Raw genomic sequence first — 22,182 nt, forward strand, 5'->3', positions numbered from 1 at the left:
CCCCTGCTGTAAAGGAAGGCCCCCAAAACTCTGGAACAAATTTCCAGGGGCCGGCAAGGTGCCTTTAGCACATAGAAGTAATTAGCAACATCTCCTTCCCTTAGCAGAGGCATCTAGTTTAGGATTGCCATACTGTATTTCAAAAAGTAAAAACCAGGACACCCCAAAATAAAGTTGTTGAGCTTTATTTAGAACCCCCCCCCCCAAAATGGTTGAGCTTCTTTTAGGAAATCCCCAAAATCAATGCACTTTTTTAAAAAAAACACAAACAAACCCCAAAGTTGTTCAGGTTTTTTTTTTTTTTACAAAAACGCCAAAAAACAATAATTCTGATTTTTCGATTGACTTGCCTAAGATCCAGGACAAAATGTCGCCTTTCGAAAATTCCCCCTGGACACCCACCTTTGAAATCCCAGTAATGTCTGGGGGAATCCGGACATGTGGCAGTCTTAATCTACCAATATCGAAAGCTAATACAGTGGAACCTCGGTTTATGAACACCTCGGTTTATGAATTTTCGGTTTATGAACGCCGCGGACCCATCTGGAACAGATTAATTCATTTTCCATTACTTTCAATGGGAAAGTTCACTTCAGTTTATGAACGCTTCAGTTTATGAACAGACTTCCGGAACCAATTACACCCATGCTTCAGTTTATGAACGCTTCAGTTTAAGTACTCTGTGGACCCGTCTGGAACAGATTAATCCACTTTCCATTACTTTCAATGGGAAAGTTCGCTTCAGTTTATGAACGCTTCAGTTTATGAACAGACTTCTGGAACCAATTGTGTTCATAAACCGATTTACCACTGCAATGTGTTCCTTGTTCCATTAAATACAGTGGTACCTAGGGTTAATAACTTAATTTGTTCTGGAGGTCCATTCTAAACCTGAAACTGTTCTTAACCTGAGGTACCACTTTAGCTAATGGGGCCTCCCGCTGCCGCTGCGCCGCTGGAGCACGATTTCTGTTCTCATCCTGAAGCAAAGTTTTGAAACTGAGGTACTATTTCTGGGTTAGCGGAGTCTGTAACTTGAAGCATCTGTAACCCGAGGTACCACTGTAGATTGCTGCAATCAACCCTGACCACTGAGTGAGCTGGCTTGATCTTCTGGGAAAAGGTCTCCTCAAACCAAAGGCCAGCATACAGATAACCTTTCACCAGCTCACTATTATACGACTGTCAACTGATCCTAATAAAATGGGTACGATGCTGACTTAGCTGCACGCAAAAATACCAACCTCGAGAGAAACTTGCACTAAAATGCTGATTAATTGTAACGAGCAAACCCCTTGAAACCACAAATTGCTGCAGAAATGTGGAGGGCTGAATTTAAGATGGTAAATATAAGAGACTGAGAGAAACCAGAATTGACAAGCTTGCCAATTCCTTGCAAGGGTCCCTTCCCTCTTGTGCCCTTAAGGTTTTGATACATATAATTGTGCTATACAGTATACAGTAGCTTGCTTCTAACTTCCAGCATGGTTCATTAGTTATCTTATATGGCCCTCTGCTGCCAGCTTTCAAAATTACAGGGGCTTCTTTTTTAAAAAAAGTTCATTTAAAGATATTTAAGATTCTCCCCTTTTCTGCTGCTGAGTGATACTGGGGACTCTATGCCCTGTCAGGGGACAGAGAGTCACCTTATAAGGACTCAGTTACACAGCTGCAAATAAAAGAGGTTTGTTTGTTTGTTTTTTAATTGAGAATAAGGCTTTATTTATTTATAAGACTTTCCCATCCTGCCTTAGCTCTTAGGAGAGCCTCCAAGGCGATTCACAGCAATAGAATAATTTCTTAAATCTACAGCTTCCCCTTCCTTGTGTCCCTGGTGAGAAAAGCCAATCGTGACTTTTTCCCCTTTGGTAATTTAATCAGGGGGTGCAAGGTCCAATAGATTTGCTGAATCATGAACTCTGTACATGCACAGAGGCTACACCCCTTGAACGCAAGACCAAAGCCAAAGTAAAACCCCAAAGATGGGCAAGATGGGGGCATTTCTGTCCAGGGAGTGTCACTACTTACTGTAGCTCCATGGGATATTGCTTATGGTCAATGAAAGCCCAAGCAGGGATTCGTAGAGGGGAATGTTGCTGTGGGTCAGAGCCAGGAGGCTAACTTTGACACCTGAGAGCACAAAAAAGCAGCAGCAAAACAACTACCTATTTCATTTTAAATGGACCTTCATAATAATAGTTTATTTATACCCCACCCATCTGGCTGGGTTTCCCCAGCCACTCTGGCCGACTTCCAACCGAATATTAAAAACAATACAGCATCAAACATTAAAAACTTCCCTAAACAGGGCCGCCTTCAGTTGTCTTCTAAAAGTAAAATAGTTGCTTATTGCCTTGACATCTGCTGAGAGGGCGTTCCACAGGGATCTGTGGGGTATCTCTCACGTGCATGCATCACACATCACGATGCATGCGTCATGACGCGTGACGCACGCGATGCAGCGCATGCGTGCACAGGAGGCATGCGCCGCAGCGCCGCGGCAGACCCCGCGAGCAAGTCGGGGCTTCTCCTCCATGGCGGTGGCCTGGGGGGGGGTGCCCCCTGCTCCCCTATTACTATGCCACTGAACACCGGTCTCTCTCCGTCTTTCCTTGCCTCCCTCCTCTGATTCTTACTCACATCTCTGCCTCTCAAAGGCTTCTTTTTTGTTTGGTGCCTCTGGGACTAGCCAGGGGATGCTGGTTGCTAGGAGCTGAGGTGGCCTTGGAGGAAGCAAAAAAGTGGCTGTGGGAGCCCAGCCAGCCAGTCCGCCAGCCCTTGCTGTTGGAAATGGACAGAGAAACGGGGAGACCAGGCAGACTGGCAGGCAGGCAGGCACTGTCCTGGCCTTTCTTGTGCTTGCTGTGTGCAAGACCCGTCTGGGAGCTGAGTGCTTGCTGGTGAAGGGGAGCCTTTCCCCCATGCTGGCACGGCAGCGCCCACTGTTGCCACTGCTGCCTCCCAACGTAAGGTGCTGGTCTCATGTTCACCTTTGGCCAGTCTCCATTGGGCCGCTAAGGCTGGGGGCAGCTTCCTTCCAGGCCCCTGTGGGGCAGTGTCTCTTTGGCACCTCTCCTTGGGGCAGGTGTGGGGCAGCTCAGAGACTAGGGACATGGCAGCGGCTGCCCAGAGGACTCCCAAGAAGCGACCAAGGGAACACCCCACAAGGGTTTAGTCATGTCCGACTCTTCATGACCCCATAGACCAGAGCACGCCAGGCACTCCTGTCTTGCACTGCCTCCCGCAGTTTGGTCAAACTCATGTTTGTAGCTTCGAGAACACTGTCCAACCCCACAAGGGAGGGTGTTTAAAAAAGGGTCAGGCTGCCAGTTCAGTAGGCAAAGCTTATCAATGGGTGACATAACTGGGCCCTGATCTCCACAGGGGTGCCGCAGAAAGAATATACAGTAGTTGGTCGAGGGAGCCATGGACTCTAAAAGGTTGAAAACCTCTATTGTAAAGGAAGAATGCCGTAAGTCAGCTGGGTAAAAGGAGGAGGAGGAGGAGGAGGAGGAGGAGGAGGAGGAGGAGGAGGAGGAGGAGGAGGAAGAAGAAGAAGAAGAAGAAGAAGAAGAAGAAGAAGAAGAAGAAGAAGAAGAAGAAGAAGAAGAAGAAGAAGAAGAAGACGACGACTTTGGAGACTGAGGGGAATTGAACCCAGAGAAGGCAAACTGGAAAAATTGAGGTTTTTTATTTATTTTTTATAATATATAAATGCGAGAAGGTTATCAAAATGGAAAGAAAGGCTGGAGGTCTACACATATGAAAGTGATGCCACAGATAACCAAAATCTCTCCAGGAGATGGCAACCAGGAGGAACATATTAATATTAAAGGGTACAGGGCTTTGGCCACGAGATAAAAACTATTCAGAATGCAGGCTTATTAAACCTGAAGATAGGATATCTGGATGAAAATGGAGGACATAAGCAGCCTTGCTATGGACTGATGCTTACAGATAGTTTAGCCAGACAGGAAATTATAGGAACGTAATGGTAATTACTTTGCAGACTCAAAAATGCTCACTGCTTAATCTATAGTTGAGATGTTCATCACATCAAAGCGGATCCTGAATTGGTTGGATGGCGATACGGCGCTGGAAGAATTAAGTGTAAACATATTTCAGATTAAAGTATCGTAGCAGGTTATGCTAATTTCTCAAACTTTTTAATTGTCCTGTAAAAGGTAAAGGACCCCTGGCAGTTAAGTCCAGCCGTGAACGATTCTGGGGTTGCGGTGCTCATCTTGTTTTACTGGCTGAGGGAGCTGACGTTTGTTCGCATACAGTTTTTCTGTTCGCATACAGTTTTTCTGTTCGCATACAGTTTTTCTGTTCGCATACAGTTTTTCTGACTAAGCCGCTTCTGGCGAAACCAGAACAGCACTGGCGGAGCTTCATGCTCCGGCACTGGGGGTGGGGGCAGGGCTGACATGTGTTCCGGGGGCGTGACGCCCCGCCTGTAGGGGCGTGGTGCATGTTCTGGGGGCGTGGTGTGCCGCCCGTAGGGGCGTGGCACGCGTTCTGGGGGTGGTGGTGATTGGAGATGAGATGCCTGTAGCAAACTGATAGCACATCTATTGGAAAGCTGCCCCCTCATTTTTTCTTTCTTTTTAATGGCATTAATCATCTTTCTCATTCCCTGCAAATCAATTATCAGAATTGTTGTCACCTACATTTGCTGTCTCCGAATATTTTAGCCACCCGCCAGGCAGGCTTGGCTAAGATTGTCTCGCTTGCAAGGCCTCTGCTGTCCTGCTTAAAGAGAACTTGGAAGCTCTCTCAAGTCAGTATAATTGTATTAAGCTTATGACGCAAATTGCTCTAGACAGGCATTGTGGGCGTTGTCAGGGATCAATATATGAAACAGTAAAAATCTGACAGAAGGAAGGGAAAAAAGGCATGCTAAGCGTACAGTCGTATCTGTTTATATGAGAAGTGTTCAGCTTCTTCAAGCTGCTAAGACAAAATGAGACGGGAGAGTTTCACAGCATGTTTTCACCTCTAGCAAAATAAACCCTTTTGGTTATTATTATTTTTTGCATCCCTTGCGATGGAATTTGCAGTGGGGATGTGGCAGGGGGCAGTGTTGGAAAGGGAAAGGAATGTATACCCACTTCTGAAGCAACTGGACTTAAATTCCCTACCCGATCCAGTTGTTTATTCATTTATTTATAATTCTTATTAAATTTTCATATTTTACGTTACATATGAAACATCTTGCATTATACCATACATTTATTAAATCCCCCCTCCCCTTCCAAGGTTCATTTGACTTTTCCAACCATTCCTGCATATTTTGATATATCCACCTAATTCTATTCTCCTATCTTACATCACTTAAGTATTCATTATACTGCTGAATTCATTTTAATACTGCCAGAGTTTTCAACTGCACACAATTGTTTTCGATAAGCTCAACAACAAAAATCCCACTCCTCCTTAAATACCTGTTCTTCTTGCTCCCTTATTCTACTTGTGAGACCCGCTAACTCTGCATATTCTAACATCTTAAGTTGCCGATCCTCCTTGCTAGGGACCTCTCTCACTTTCCATTTTCGGGGCTAGCAAAATCCAGTTGTATTGCATTGCTTTCAAATGAGATGCATACTCAAAAGCAGGGGAGACCTCCAGCCTACAGGCCAATAATGGTCCGCTGGCCAACCTTAGCTCACCAAGGAGTCCAAGTTAGTTTACTAGGCCATTTCCCCCAAACCTTGCCCATGTCAAGTGATGGGCAGGATCCAATTCAGCTGGGGTCTCCTTCATTCACGTGTTCCCTGTCTGGGATGAAGCAGAGTTTGTTAGCCAGCAGGACTGAACTCTCTACTCATCAGCTGCTGGGTTAAATCCTGCTGTGTGCTGCTTTGGCAATGGCTTCCCTATGGGTTCAGTCCTGCTGGGTGCTGATTTATCAGTGTGTTCCCTGCAGGGGATACAGGCAAGAGACTAATTATGTTTTGGATAGCATACCCTCCAACATTTCCTCTGATGAAAATAGGGACGGCTTATACAATGCAATGCAATGCAATTACAATACCCCACCCATCTGACTGGGTTGCCTCAGCCATTCTGGGCAGCTTCCAACATATATAAAAACACAATAAAACATTAAAGATTTAAAAACTTCCCTATAAAAGCAATGCTTTAAAAAATATATGATGAAAAAAATGATGAAATATGGTTCCAACGATTACACCTGGTTGAGCATAGACCAAATTCCACAGAGATAACATGATGGTTTCCCACAGATTTAAAAATGATAAATTAAGATACAGAGATTAGAAACCGCATAGGGTTAGAAGGAAGTCATGAAAATTAATCAGGGTATCAAACCAGAAATCAGGTACAAAAAAGAAAGTGAGAGATATGAGGGGAAAAGATAAGGAGAAGACAAAGTGAGTTCTTACTGGAAATAAGTTTTTATAATATTATTGATGATGGTTTGTATTCCTTAAACAGTTATATGTACTAGACAAGATTTTTTGTGAGTTTCTCTTTGTCTTTATCTTCTTTTTTCTTTTCATTTAGTTTTTCTTTTTCCCATTTTTCTTTCTTTTTCTCTTTCCCCCTCTCTTTTTTGTATCAAGAACAAGGTGTTTTTATTGTATTGATCAATCCTATATAATAATGTCCAAGTTGTCCCTGCGTCCAGTTGTCCCGTGTGTCCCTGGGTCACTGCGCATGTGCCCCAGGGATACAGGGATTGGACAGCAGAGACTGCGCGCGCGCACTCTCCCCCCACTCTGCCTCCTCCAACCGCCGCTCCCGCCGGACACCGCCTCACTGCAGGGCACGTCAGGGAAGCGAGGGTGGAGGCCGGCAAAGGCCTCCTCACAACCCTCCCTGGCCGTGAGGAGCGGCGGTTGGAGGAGGCGGGGGGGAGAGTGCGCGCGTCCTTCCTGTCGGCGGCTGGGGGAGAGAAAGGAAGGAGGAGAAAGCAGCGCTTTCTCCTCCTCTGTTCCTGTCCCCCTGCCGCCGACAGCAAGGATAGGTCCCAGGGTTCGGAGAAGCGCTGCGTAAGCGCTTCTCCGAACCCTGGGATGTCTGCTTCCTGTCGGCGGCTGCGGGAGAGGAACGGAGAAGGAGAAAGCAGCGCTTTCTCCTCCTCCGTTCCTGTCCCCCTGCCACCGACAGCAAGGACAGGTCCCAGGGTTCGGAGAAGTGCTGCGCAAGCGCTTCTCCGAACCCTGGGATGTCTGCTTCCTGTCGGCGGCTGCGGGAGAGGAACGGAGGAGGAGAAAGCAGCGCTTTCTCCTCCTCCGTTCCTGTCCCCCTGCCACCGACAGCAAGGACAGGTCCCAGGGTTCGGAGAAGCGCTGCGCAAGCGCTTCTCCAAACCCCAGGATTCTAGCGCCCGTTATTGAACGGGCTGAAAACCACTAGTTTGTAAATAAAGTTTATAATAACAGCAATAGCAACAGCAAAAACCACCACCACAACAACAACAACCACAACAACCTCCGTATACAGGGCTGCCTTCAGATGTCTTCTAAAGGTTGTATAGTTACTTATCTCATTGGTTCGGGGGTTGCATAACGCCATATCCTCCAACATTTCACCGATGAAAATAGGGATGTCCTAAGGAAAAGTGGGACATTCTGAGATCAAATCAGAAACCAGGATGGCGTCTGTAAATCCAGGGCTGTCCCTGGAAAACAGGAACACTTGGAGGGTCTGCTGTGGTGAGCACAAAAGTGCATGACCAGCTCCACAGCTGCAAACAACCTTTGGCCCTCTCATGTCTACATCTAGGCAGGTCAAAAGTGGGAGATAGCAGAGGCCACTAATAGACAACTTGACTGCCTTCTCCCAAGTCCTTTCAATCTTACTCCAACAACTGGTGTGGGAGAAGAGAAATGTGGAATGTCATTTCTGTTCAGCTCTAGGTTGTTTCCGTCAGCAGGTCACACCTAGGAAGTATAATTTCCCGGGGCCCCCAAGTCCTTACTAAGCATTTGGGATGCTGGTAGGGTTGCCATATTTCAAAAGCAAAAACCGGGACACCGGTTTTGCTTTTTTGGGGGGGTGGGGGGAGAACCTCAAAAATTGTTACAAAAATGCGATTTTTTTGTTTTGTTGAGTTGCCTAAGATCCAGGACAAAGCGCCACATTTCAGAAATTGCCCCCCCCCCTCCAAGTCAAATCCACCTTTGAAATCCCGGTAATATCTGGGAAAATCCGGACGTATGGCTGCTCTAGATGCTGGAGAAATTAGATTTCTCATGGGCTTTCATGCTTGGTATGCTGCTGCTGTTGAAATCGAAAGCATAACGAAAAGACCATCTCCATTTCTCCTGCTGTAATACTGAGTTTTGTCCTCAGGCAGTCAGGCATACAGCTTGACACATGCTGGACAGTGATGAGAACCATTGGTCTTAGAAAAATCCAATGTTGAAAGCCCTATACAGACAAAATGGTCACACTCCACCCACACGCAGATTTGATGCATGAGTGTTTACATCCATATAGGGCTGAAGACAATATTTTTTTTAAAAAAAAACTCTCAGATAATACTAATGGAATATTATCTGAAGTTGCTGCCAGATGCCATCTGCAGTTTCTGCTTTCATCTGAAGAATTCTGAGGGAACGCTAAAAGAGTTTTGAGAAAACCTAGCAAAATTTCTTAAACTTGTGGAGGAATGGCAGCAAAGTGAAATTCTATGCATATACAGATATTCTTCCTCAGGCAAATGACTTGATCATTTCTTTGGTGGGGGCAGATTTTAGCTTCTCCAGGTGTTGCCTCTTATCTGCACCAATATAATTTCAAGTTTCAATATTTTACATGGCTCTTTGGAAACGGCGGTTCGAGTCAACAATGGAGTTTGGAAACACTTTTCAATCATTCTCAGCAAAAAAAGCATTCCTACAAATTATTTTTTCCTCACTGCCACAGAAAGTGTTCTTTAGCAGTGAACTCATTATCTCTCAAAGACTGTAGCAGCTAGAAGTCGAGACTGTAGCAGTTGGAAATCTCATATTTTTTGCTGGGGGGAAATGAGACAGCAGTAATTGCTTTTGTGGATTCTCAGTGCATAGACCACTCCAATCGTAACCTGAAACTCTAAATGAAATGTGCATATATGTCTGTCTGTCTGTCTGTCTGTCTCTCTCTCTCTCTCTTTGTGTGTGTGTGTGTGTGTGTGTGTGTGTGAGAGAGAGAGAGAGAGAGAGAGAGAGAGAGAGAGAATGAATTTGATTTAGAGTTTCATATTCATTAAGGAAAAGCAGGGGCATATCTGTAGAATTATTTCTGTATGCCAGTGTTATTTTACAACCAAACCATTAAGATTTTAGAAATAAATTAGTCAACCTTTAAAGCCATTTACAGGCTGCATTTCAATGGGCTCCTATCACAACTGGTGTGTAGCCCAGTCTGCCTTATGGCAAGTCTATGTAGAGGAAGATTGGGTTATTTATGTGGTAAACAGCCAGGTTATCCAAACAGGTAAATGAGAATTGTAACCAGAGGCTCAAAGTTCCATTAAAATGCCCTTGTTTTAATCAAACATTAGGCAAACGGTTGACTGGCTCTCTCTCTCAAATGTCCTAAAGGTGGAGCTCAAGTACAAGTTTGCGGCTGATCAGATTTTACAATAAAACCATGTGCACCACTATATTTTTCTAGTAAGCACTATAACTGAAATCCAAAGATTTATGGAACTAGTTCTGCATTCTTGCGGGGGACTATGAGAATGCGATTCTCAAACAGCAGCCCCTTACTAATATCCTATGGGAAGCCACCATTAAAAGTGAGAAGATGTTGTGCTATTCACCCAGCAAAAGACCAAAGATTCGTTGGGCATGCCCAAATCGTTGTGCACTCTTAAAGCAGTCCTGTGGATCCTGGCATGTGTTCATTTTTATAAACCACTTCAGTGCAAAACCAGATTGATCCAGTCATAGCCTTGTATTTAAAACAAGACAGGGCGACATTGGCCCCACCTCAAGCTGCAGTTTGACCCACACTAAGGCTTCTCCCACTTTCTCCCCTAGAACAGAGGTTTTCAACCTTTTTGAGTCCACGGCTCCCTTGACCAACTGCATTCTTTCTGCAGCACCCCTGTGGGGCTCAGGAGCCCAGTTACGTCACCCGTTGCCTGCAGAGCTGGCAATCTCTCACCCTTTTTTGAACCCCCTCCTTTGTGGAGGGTTCCCTCAGCCTCCTCTCCTCTCCCCTCTCCTTGGGAGTCCTCTGGGCAGCTGCAGCTGCCACCCCCACTGCCCCAAAGAGAGGTGCCCCACACTGCCCCACGGGGGCCTGGGAAGCACCCCCTGTTCAAACCCAGAGGCACCATTCACCTATGGAGCTTATAGCCAGGCCTGCTGCAATAAACAGCTGTGCAAGCCTTTGGGAGGCAGTGATGCAAGAGGGCATCAGAGAAGCGAGGGAAGGAAAGAGGGACAGAGGCCAGTGTTGCTCGTGGCACCCCTGACCATCAGTCAAGGCACCCCAGGGTGCCACGGCACACTGTTTGAAAACCACAACCCTAGAATGTCTAGTCCTTGCAGGCATCACACTAAACAGCAGACAGCTATGACCTATGCCTCTTTCATTGACGATCTTCATGTAAAAGGTTTACTTCCAACAGTAAAGCCACTCTCCATATCGGAAACTCCCACTGACTTCAGCAGGATGAAAAGTGCATAGGATTGCAGCCTTGATCATCTAGACCAGGGTTCCCCGAACTTGGGTCCCTAGCTGTTTTGGGACTACAACTCCCACCATCCGTAGCTAACAGGACCAGTAGTCAGGGAGGATGGGAATCATAGTTCAAATAACAGCCGGAGACCCGAGTTTGGGAAACCCTGAGCTAGATGGCTGTGGGTTTCAGGCTGACGTTGTCAGGAAACTGCATGACTAGCACTTATCAATATTTTGCAACATTTTCCTCCGGCAATTCCCAGAGAGTCCAAGACTCTTCTTGAATCAAGATTGGGAGGTTTTACCAGTCTACAATTATTATTATTATTATTATTATTATTATTATTATTATTATACCCCTCCCATCTGGCTGGGTTTCCCCCGCCACTCTGGGAGGCTTCCAACAAATACCAAAATACATTAAAATATCACAGATTAAAAACTTCCCTAAACAGGGCTGCCTTTAGGTGTTTTCTAAATGTCAGATAGTTGTTTATCTCCTTGACCTCCGATGGAAAGGCGTTCCACAGAGCGGGCGCCACTACCGAGAAGGCCCTCTGCCTGGTTCCCTGTAGCTTTGCTTCTCGCAGTGAGGGAACCGCCAGAAGGCCCTCGGTGCTGGACCTCAGTGTCCAGGCTGAACAATGGGGGTGGAGACGCTCCTTCAGGTATATAGGACCGAGGCCGTTTAGGGCTTTAAAGGTCAGCACCAACACTTTGAATTGTGCTCGGAAATGTACTGGGAGCCAATGTAGGTCTCTTAGGACCAGTGCAAAGTGGTTTAAAGTGTAGTGAATTTTGCCTAAGTGCAATTGGAGAGCAGAATCAATGGATGTGGGGTTGGCTGAAACAATCATAGAGGTCCCATTCAGGTTTATGTTTCTGGATAATGCAAGGCAAACAAATTCTAAACCATACCTGCCAAGTTCCCATCTGAAAAATAAGGGACCGGACCGAAAGTAGCATACCAGAAGTAGCGCGACGGCTATTTTGGAACTGGGCGGAGCATGCTCAGAAGTGACTTTTCTTGCTGCTGTGCCCAGTTCCAAAATGGCCGCCGCACCAGAAGTCGTGCTGCAGCCATTTTGGAACTGGGCAGAGCAGCATCAAAAGTCGCTTCTGAACATGCTCCGCCCAGTTCCAAAATGGCCACCGCGCATAGCTGCCAAGTATCCCGTATCCGCCAGGAAAACCCCTTTTTTCTTACTGTTTCCCGGCGGTCTCCCGTTTGGTGATAAATCCCGGCATTCTCCCTTAAATTCGCTTCTTCCCGGCGGCCATTTTTCTGGTGCCGCTTTGCCCTTCTATGGGCACCAGAAAATAGCGACGCCGGCGCCGGAAGTCGCTTCCGTGCATGACCGGAAGTTGCGTGACGCGACTTCCGGTGACGCTTCGCCCTTCTATGGGCATCAGAAAATGGCGGCGCCGGCGCCGGAAGTCGCGTTTACGTGTTTCCGGTCATGCGCGGAAGCGACTTCTGGCGCTGGCGCCGCCATTTTCTGATGCCCATAGAAGGGCGAAGCGCCACCAGAAGTTGCGTCATGCAACTTCCGGTCATGCGCGCGCTGCCGATCCCGGATCTTTACGACCCGGACTTGGCAGCTACGCCGCCGCGCCAGAATAAACCGGGGAAAAACACAAAAAAATCTGTTTTTTCGGCTGGGCACAGATGGAAAATCTGGGGTTTCCTGGGGAAAATGGGAGACTTGGCAGCTATGTTCTAAACCAGCCCTTCAGTCTTATATTCACCCCTCAAGATTCTTCCTAGGCCACACACCCTGTGCCAGGGCTACATCCCTCACTCCCCTGCTTTGCACCCTCCACGAGGTTTTCCCCCCTGGCTGGACTACATCCTTGAACTCTTGCTTCCATGGGAGATATAAGGTAGCCTACTGTTCAAAGGTAAATTTCACATTTGTTCCACTGCCCAATTTTGCCTCTGGTCCTTTCCACCACTAGCATGTGACCCTCAGGTGTCCAGTGGCATCTCAGGCTGAAAAGGTTTCCCCATCCTGCTATGAAAGTATAACACGATCCCCCCCCCCTGCAACACATTGTTACACTGCAATGATATTTCAAGGAAAAAAGAATTCACTTAGAGGAAACTTTCTTCTTCTTCTTCTTCTTCTTGAGAACTCTTGCCAACAAAGTACATTTCTAGAAGGTTGGTTCTGGTCTTGGGACAGCTAACGAAATGTGGCAAGGTCGCTGCGGTAGGTGAAAAGCGATTTGAGCGGAAATGAAGTTCTGATCACATCCCGCTCTTCCTCATTCAGCGCTCCTCCGTTTTGCTCGCTCTCCTGATTTATCTCTCTTGAAAAGAGAGAGGAGAACTGTTTACAAGTCACCTATTTCCCGAGGGGAGTGTGAATCAACAGCACCTTGTTGTGGGGTCTCTCTGTGTGGCGTACCGAGAGCATCCTACCTTTGTGGCTTTTATTACAACTGACTCTTCTGTCAAAGCTCCCCATCCTTACTGCTATCACAAGCTGTAGTGAGTAAAGATAGAAAGATGAATTGCAGCAGTAATGGAATGACCCTGCTTCCTCTGAATATAACCCAGAGGTAAAGAACGTCAGGCCAATTCCCTCATCAACAAAGCTTCTGAAGGAAAGATAAGGGCTGCGAGAAAGAGAACAGCCAGGGAGAAAAAAAGGGATATGATCACACAACTATGTTATAAAATAAGAATTGGGGAAGGGCTGTGGTTCAGTAGTAGGAGTAAATGCTTTTCAGGAAAAAGGAGCCAGGTTCAATCCTTGGCATCTCCTGGTAGGCTTGCCTGAAACCTTGTAGAGCCATTGCCAGTCAGGGTCAACAGCTGAGAGCTAAAAGGACCAATGGTAAGATTTGTACCTTTGACACCACCCACGACTTCTGCCCAACAGGTAGACCATAGCTGCCAAGTTATCCCCTTTTTTAAGGGAAATTCCCTTATGCTGAATAGGCTTCCTCGTGAGAAAAGGGAAAACTTGGCAGCTATGCAGGTAGACAGTAATAAATATGGCAGGAAGTGGGAAACGCTGGTGCCAAGTATTGCACACAAAAATGCACACACTAGGGGGAAAGTGTGTCTAGAAATGCACATTTTAGTGAAAATAACCTGCAAAAATGCATTTTATTTGGAGAAACTGTTTTTTTTTAAAAAAAGTATACAGTGGAACCTTGGTTTTTGAACGTAATCCATTCTGGAAGTCCGTTCAACTTCTGAAATGTTCGAGAACCGAGGATCAAAGGGTTGTCAGCCAGTTCAATGGGGAAAAATTGAGAAATGTGCCTCGGAAGCCATCCGACTTCCAAGGGACATTTTTTTTAAAAAAAGAAGCATTCACTTCTGGGTTTTCAGCGTTCAGCTTCCAAAAAATTCGGCAGCTGAGACATTCAAAAACCGAGGTTTGACTATATTAGGCAAGATTGCATACAAAATTGCATACAAAAGGCACATGCCTTTGGGGAGAAATTAGCATTAAAGCACTCATGAAAAATCATGGGTACTGGGGGGGGGACTGCAAACAATTGTGGAATTGTGGAGAACTGAATTTAAGATTTTTTAATTATTAAAAACAAAACAAAACTGAGAGAACCAAAAGTGATCTATTTGCCCATCTCTATAAGATGATACAAAGTATCTCAAGTCTTGAGCTGAAAGGCAAGTCCATCTGTATTGCATTACCATAATCAGAACATAAAACAAAACTCAATTGGGGCAAATGATGTCCGCAACTTTGTTGAAGGCAAGAGGACGATACAAAGAGCCTAAATCGAACGAGAGGGGGAAGTGAAGATTAAACAAAGAAACAAACACACAAACAAATGTGGAAATGTAGAGAATGAATTTAAGATTGGGAAAATGAGAAACTGAGATAAACGGTAATTGGCAGATTCACTCATCCCTAATGGTGAGTCCTTGGGTGGGATTCACCTAATGGAAATTGTCAGTGAAAGCCCTGCACAAGAATGTGCCCAATATTTTGTCAGTTCAGATATTTAGAAGATGTTGGGCAACTGTTCCGATTAACGTTTTATCATGAGGAAGGCTGCATGCTGTACAAAAACTCTGCCACTTCAGAAAGAAAACATTACGAAAATTAACCTTTGCTTCCTTCTCATTTCTAGCTCCATGATATTCTTAATACAAACAGGCAGGACATATAAAATTTAATAGTTTATGAGTGTGCTAAAGAATGATTTAGTCAGTGTGACGGTTGGCCATGTTCATACCAGGATGGAATAATTGATACGAACCTTCCCAATACCGTTTCAAAGAGCTTGGTTCATTAAAATGGCTGCAGAAATATCTTTGTTATGTGTCAAATCACAAGTGTCAAAGCAAGGAAAGAGATGGATGGCATAAGTCTGAAAGCAAAAGAGGCAGAGTGAATAGAAGGACCTTCCTGGTGGTGGCTTCAGATATTTAGAGATGGGGAGGTGGAGACAGGAAGCCCAACTACCTCGTGCTTCCTGTTTCCATCTGTGACACACACCCTCACTTAGGAAGGATGCTGAGTAATATGGGCGCTATTTAGGGGGTGTTACTTGTTAATTCTGTCCTGTTATCCCAACCGAGGTCTTGTATTAACTGTTTGTGGTAGCATATTTGTTTACCAGCAGCAAGAGGTGAAGGGGAACTTGAGAGCACTCCGCTCTCATCCAGAGGATCTCAGTAAGGATGAGGCACTTTTGAAATGAAACTTTATTTGGTTACAAGGCACAATACTTTTGCGAGCCTAGGCGTTGATCCTGCGTTAAACAGTTCCCCGCACAACACAGATCAAATGAGATGAACCTACCAGGCTCGGATAGCCAGAGACTCCTTCTGCCCATCCAGACAGAAAATTCTTAACTTTAATCTCAGGTCCCTACCTAACCCACAGGTCAACAACAAGAACCCACCGAAAGCTTACAAATCAATGTGGCTAACATAACCCAACACGAAAACAACTCTCACTGCAATCAGCTAAAGACAACCAACCATGTCCTGCCCCATCCCCCACACAAATGGGTTGCCATACGTCCAGAATTTCCTGGACATATCCGGAATACCACATTTGTCAGCAGCATCTCAGCGGAAATTGGCTAAATGTCTGGGAAAATCCAGAAATATGGCAGCCCATGTCGGCTGTGCCGATTTGGATGATTTCTCCTTATAATAGCTCAAAAACAGCAAAAACTAAAAAAAATTTTTAAGCAGGGGCAATTAGAATAATGTCTATTATTTGATTATTTATGTAAGCCTCCAGAATGCATTTTGTATTGTTAAATTTTTACCTCTATCTTCAGTACATTGTATTTTATTTTATTGCTATGGCTAGTGGCTGACGCAAACAAATATTCTTCTGATTCCATCACCGATTCTAGCTCAAAAACAGCATTAAAAAAATAATAATTCTGCGATGTCATCAAAAAAAGCTCAACAACTTTTCTGTCAGGTTTGAAATACGGCAGCCCTACCCAACAACCTCTCTCATCGCCAAGGAAAAATAATAAATGAATAGAAAGAAGTTACTCAAGTGACATTGACACAAAAACCCCACATATACACTTAATAAAAGGACGCAAGTTTTACCACCCTACCCCCTCTCCCCCCCACAACCTTATATTATATATAACACTAATGTCTCACATCGAGTAACTGATTTGCAGAAAAAACTATATGACTTGAAAAAAGAGAAAATACACGTACTTTTGTAACCTAAAAAATTAATTAAAAAATTTATTTTTTAAAAAGAGAATCCCTGCCTGTGCTCTCAGATAGTCCCTGACTGGCAATGGTCAGCATCTAACTTACTGTCAGGAATGAGCCAGCTCCAAGCAAAGGTTTGCAGCCAACTGCAGAAAGCAGCCAGGAACAGAGGGGCTTTGATGTTAGTTAGGCAGGGGAGAGCCGGCAGCTGCAGACTTCAGCTCTTCCTGACCTTGACAGGCAGGCTGATAAGGCAGTAGCTGAGAGCAGGCTAGAAAACAGCCAAAGCTCTCCGGATGCACATACAGGCATGAGCGAACTCAGAGATAGCCTCTCAGAAAAGGAAGAGGTGGGAGCTGATCCACTAACTCCGAAGAGTCGGCGAATGAGAGGGATGCTAGATAGGAAGCAAAACAAGAGACGTAAGGTCCATAAGTTCAATATCTTCTGTTGACGCCGGAAGAAGTCTTCAGAAGGGTCATCTTGAGTAATGGTACCGGAGGCTTCATTAGAGCCATCCGAAGCTATCTGTTTGTTTTTGCAATAATTCCACCTTTTTAATTAGCTACACTTACTGTGTTATGAAGCTGGGAACCTAGGCTCCTGACACTTACATCCCCTCCTCTCCCTCTCCTTCCCTATTTCTCCTCCCTCTACTCACTAGCTTCCACTGGTTGTTGAGTCTCCAGGAGGCAGACCCCAGACCTGTCTGTCAAACCATCACTTCCTCCAGCATCCGAAATGCAACTTCTTCATTTTTCCTGTAACATTTGCGCACAAATCTGTTTAACATAGACACGGTTTCTTTCAATCATTTCTGAGGCAGGAGAAATGGTTTCTACATTTTTGGGGGGGGGTATTGCTTGCAGATACACAGCAAATAGATTGTACAATTTGAGCAATCCTTCAGCTGTGAGCTAATGCCAAGGGAAGCGTCGAAAGGAGCCGTGTGACCTTTACTGTCCCTCATCATTACACAACGTGACATTTCATTCAGTAGCGATCAAATGAAAGCAGTTTGGGACATGAAATTAATTTTCTATTAGTTTTGGTTTTATTAATTCTATTTCTCCCCCACCCCCTGGGCATATGAAAGTACATAAAGCACAATTGCAGCAGATACTCTTGGTGCTTCTAAATGTGGGTGCCACATTTAGCCACACCCCAAGCAACTCTGCTTCCAGACCTCTTGATTCCAAATAACATTCTGAAACCCGGTCGATGGATCTTCTTTCCCCAGCTCCAAATGTCAAGGAGAGGAATTTTCACTGTGGTCATAGCAGCATAGCTGCCAAGTTCTCCCCTTTTTTAAGGGAAATTCCATTATGCTGAATAGGCTTCCTCGTGAGAAAAAGGAAAACTTGGCAGCTATGCATAGCAGTGCTGGCTCTACCATTAGGCAGACTGTGGCAGCCACCTCAGACAGCGTGTGGCCTGGTTTTGTTAGGGCTGCCATACACCTGGATTTTCCCAGACATTACCGGGATTTCAAAGGTGTCATTGATGTCTGGGGGGAATGAGAGGCCTTCTAGATGTTGTTGGACTCCCAACTTTCTCCATCCATGTCCACAGGCCATGTTGACCCCTGGAGAGCACCTTGTTGGCTAACTCTGGTTTATTGCATCTAAGAGGCGATTGCTGGAGCCAGAACTGATAACACCAATCTTCTACCTAGTGATGCTTTCTCAGGACATCTTCACTCCCTGTGCAGAAGATTTTCCCAGCTTGGTCCAAGCGGACATCTCTATGCTTGGGAGAGCATATACGTATGTGCTGGGTTGTGGGAAGTGCCTTAAAAATAAATGAGCTCAGAGCCAGGCCATGTTAAAATTCAGCAGAAAGCTTGACAATGAAATTCTGTGTTTGTCCGCCCCTGGGTTTTTTTTTTATAGGCTGTTTCCAAATGAGGATTATTAAAATCATAAAAAATGCCTCCCATTCCAGGTGATTGATCTCAGCAGTTTGAAAGGCACTGCCATTCTTTAAATTATTCGCATAAACCACTACCTGCATTACAAGTCATATACTTCTGTTTTATTGTCTGCTGGGAAAATATTTGGGCTATTGGTGGGAGTGATAAACGATCTCTATCATGTTCTCCTCCAGCAAGTCTCACACAGCAACATCTAGCATTAAGTAATTATTTGAAGAGCATAAAAGAAACAGCATAAGCGATAACTTTTCAAAGTGATGCTTAAGGGGAAGATTATGTTACACATGTAAGTTTCCAAAAGTGATGCATTGGCTGCACAGAGCATGTGCCCCAATTTTTAGGGCCCTCTGAAAACTGAAAAGCCTGTTTCGCTCCATGCAATTTCTCAGAAAAGCAGCAGCATTTGAAAGCCACCGATTATAGAAAACAAGGCTGGGCAAAGAGACGGATCTACACTCATGTGGTTTTTAACGTGAAGGAAGGGTTAAGGAATGGATTTGATAATGCAGATGGACTTATGACGTCCTACTGTTTCACGTTCATAATGCGTTATCACTTTGTCTTTTTTATCGCTTTGTTTTTAATTGTTTCATGCTGCTATATCGGTGAAACAGTGCTCATATCCCTATGTAGCATTTTACCTCCTTTTTTTACTGCATTCAAACTCCGACCACCCTCCAATGGTATTTGAGGGACAGATAACAAAGGACGACACATGTGCACGACGGACACCTCGCCCCCCAGTGGGGTGCCTTCGGGTTTGCCGCCCCAGGTGGCTAGCTACACCACTGGCTGGGTATAACTTCCATTTGTCGAAAAAAAACAAGGTAAAAAAGTTTTAATTTACAAGCATGCCCTGTGAAATTGTAGAACGACATATCTAATACCGTTCTAAGGGGGGGGGGAATAATATTAAACAGGTCAGTGTAGATCCAGCCAAGGAGTGGATCTTATTTAGAGCATTTGCAAAGCTTTTGGTGTTGATCATATGACTGATTCAAACCGATTAAGAAATCTGAAGTTATATGAAACCTATGTGCATTGCTTCTTAAGCAAGCTAATACGCTCACAGCAAACCGTGAAAAATGTCAGAAAATGAGGGGGGTATTTTGACGCCAATGAAAGTTGCTTTTATTGCATTGCTGCTTATGTTTCATCCTATAAGCCACTTTGTGAACAATTGTTTAAAAAGTGGTGTGCCAATGCTTTCAATAAACAAACAAATGCTACTCACTGGCATTGCCCCCTTGTAAGGCTTGCTCACACATTGCATTAAACACAAGTCCGCTTACCATTTTGGGTGGGTGGCATTATTGCCAGGCCCCAGGTCCCACAGTGATCTGGCTGGGGGCGGAGATTGATGCCCTCCTTGTCACTGTTAGGCTGCATTGCCGACGCTGGAGAGGGCTCTGCCATGGGGCAAACTCTGTTGTCCAATCAGTGCCAGCAGGTGGCACAACCATAGGAAATTTGAACTGTGGCACAGCCATGAGACCGTCCTCTCGCGGTCTTCAAATGATCGCCCACCCACCTGCCCTCTTTTTATGCTTTGCTATGACACAACCTTGCTATGGACAAATGTCGGCCGCCATATTTTGGGGCAGGGCAGGGATTTTTCTACTTGGCAAATTGGCACCAGCCATTTGGTTTTCGCCTGCCTTGTAGCAATCACCACAACTTTGTGAAGTTAGGCATTGGGTAAGCCATTGTTTGGATAGAGGGGAGGTTGGATAGAGCCTCCACCTGGTCCTCTTCATTAATGGTTTTCTGTTAAAGGGATCCGAGGGTGCGCATTCTGTCCAATGCCCAGACGTGGTTTATCCTTAGTTGGACTCCCTGCAGATAAAGTCTGGCTTTAAAGGTAAAGGGGCCCCTGACCATCAGGTCCAGTCGTGTCCGACTCTGGGGTTGCGGCGCTCATCTCCCTCTATAGGCCGAGGGAGCCGGCGTTTGTCCGCAGACAGCTTCTGGGTCATGTGGCCAGCATGACAAAGCTGCTTCTGGCGAACCAGAGCAGCGCACAGAGACGGCGTTTACCTTCCCGCCGGAGCGGTTCCTATTTATCTACTTGCACTTTGATGTGCTTTTGAACTGCTAGGTGGGCAGGAGCTGGGACCGAGCAACGGGAGCTCACCCTGTTGCAGGGATTCGAACCGCCGACCTTCTGATCAGCAAGCCCTAGACTCTGTGGTTTAACCCACAGCGCCACCTGGGTTCCTAAAAGGTCTGGCTTTACCCAATGCCTAAACCAAATGACTCACATCTGTAACCAATAAAGTTGTGGCCTATTCAAACCCATAAACCAAAATCTACTTGTCTATATGTTTATTTATCCACTAGGGAACTGTAGGTCACAGGGCCTTGGCATGCAAGTAAAGACTGCCTCTACTAATGCATAAGTGTAGGCTTGTTGAATTGTACAATTTAACTATTATGTTCAAAGATAGGCAGACCATACACTTGCTGCATGTTGCATGTGACTAACTGAACAAGAGTGCAAGTATTGCACCGGTATGCAGACCGTACTCTTATTGAATGTGATGTGTGAACACCACTGTAAAGATGGTTGTATTAATTTTGCAGACCCCCCACCTCAAATAGCAAAATAATAGCTTTTCTTTTCTAGCTTCTTGACCAAATTAAAATGCTACCCTGCACCAAAAACACATAGCAAAAAACCTGAAATGCAGTTGTGTGACATTAATAATGAAAGGCAATATGCACAAAGGCAACAGTGGCCATTAAAAACATTATGGAAATAATTAAAAAGAGCTTAGGTTGATGATAACAAAGCACTGCCAGTATTACAATTACGCAAATCCTGTTTGTCAATGAGTTTTAGCCTTTATCGGAAAACACAGTTAACTCAGCAATTCCATATCCCCCCCAGTGCTGAGATGCCAGAAACTGTCTTTTACAGAACATGACTGGTGATACTCTTATTACATTATGATCCAAGCAGGCTGAATGATGAGAATTAAAATTCTCTCTTACATTCCCCACAAACCAATATAGATGGAAAGCAGGCATTTATTTTGGGCCCAAATGTATAAATTTTGCAAGCATTCTTCGCTTTCTATAATTCATCTGTTGTTGTAACACATTTACTCTGAACTTTATCCTAGGAGAGTCCCTTCGGCGGAAAGTGTGATGCTACATTTCTTACTTTCTTAGAATATGGCGACTTGGAGAAGTACCAAAATGGGATGAAGTTTCAACTTTGAAGTTCTCTGTCCCTTAGGAGCAAAATACCAGGCCTGCTGCCTCAGACCAATGCTCTATCTAACCCAGCATCCAGATGCGTGTATAGACCTTCTAACCACCCCCCAAAATAAATTCAGACAACTCAGTTTTTTGTTTGGTTTTTGGCAGAATTTAGGCCACAACTTTATTGATTACAATCAAGTGAGTGGTTGCATAGGCTCTGGTTTGACTAGCTCCCTGCATCCTTGCAGGTAGCGCTGACCCTGGGCACCAACCATAAGTCAGCCTCGGGTGAACACCTAGGACAGTGGAAAGCAGGAGCCCTGCTAGTCTCCCACCCAGATGTCCCCTGGATTCAGGCTCCGGGCACAACCCCTCACAGGGAAGACCAACCATGAGTCCGTGGATTCCTTTAGTGGAATACCCAACACATAGGGATGGCTAGGGCGTCCTGCCACCCCTATCTCCTGAACCAGAGCCTATCCACAACCTTACAAGTTGTGACGATTTGCTACGCAGCAGGAAAATCCCAAATGGCACCAGCCAATCAGCCTGGTGGGGAAAATTCCTACCATGCCCCTGTCCTGACAACAGGCGACACACGCCAACATAGCAAGGTCAAGCGCAAGCCCTAAATATAAGGAGAGGTGGGCGGGTGTTCCGATGCACTGAGCCCAAAAGAGGAAGCTCAGGGACATGTGCATGGGCTTAAGTA

At 45.3% G+C, this 22,182-nt stretch overlaps 1 protein-coding gene across 1 annotated transcript in view; it reads right to left on the bottom strand.

Moving 5' to 3' along the window:
• Window positions 1–19,679, bottom strand: part of TFPI (tissue factor pathway inhibitor) — a 72,386-nt gene extending 52,707 nt beyond the window's left edge. Inside the window, exon 1 of the mRNA XM_035113228.2 lies at window positions 19,556–19,679. Coding sequence (XP_034969119.1) covers window positions 19,556–19,679 — 124 coding nt within the window. The remainder of the gene's footprint in view (window positions 1–19,555) is intronic.
• Window positions 19,680–22,182: the final 2,503 nt, after the last annotated feature.

Source organism: Zootoca vivipara, chromosome 1 (assembly GCF_963506605.1).
Source record: "Zootoca vivipara chromosome 1, rZooViv1.1, whole genome shotgun sequence".
Lineage (NCBI taxonomy): Eukaryota > Metazoa > Chordata > Lepidosauria > Squamata > Lacertidae > Zootoca > Zootoca vivipara.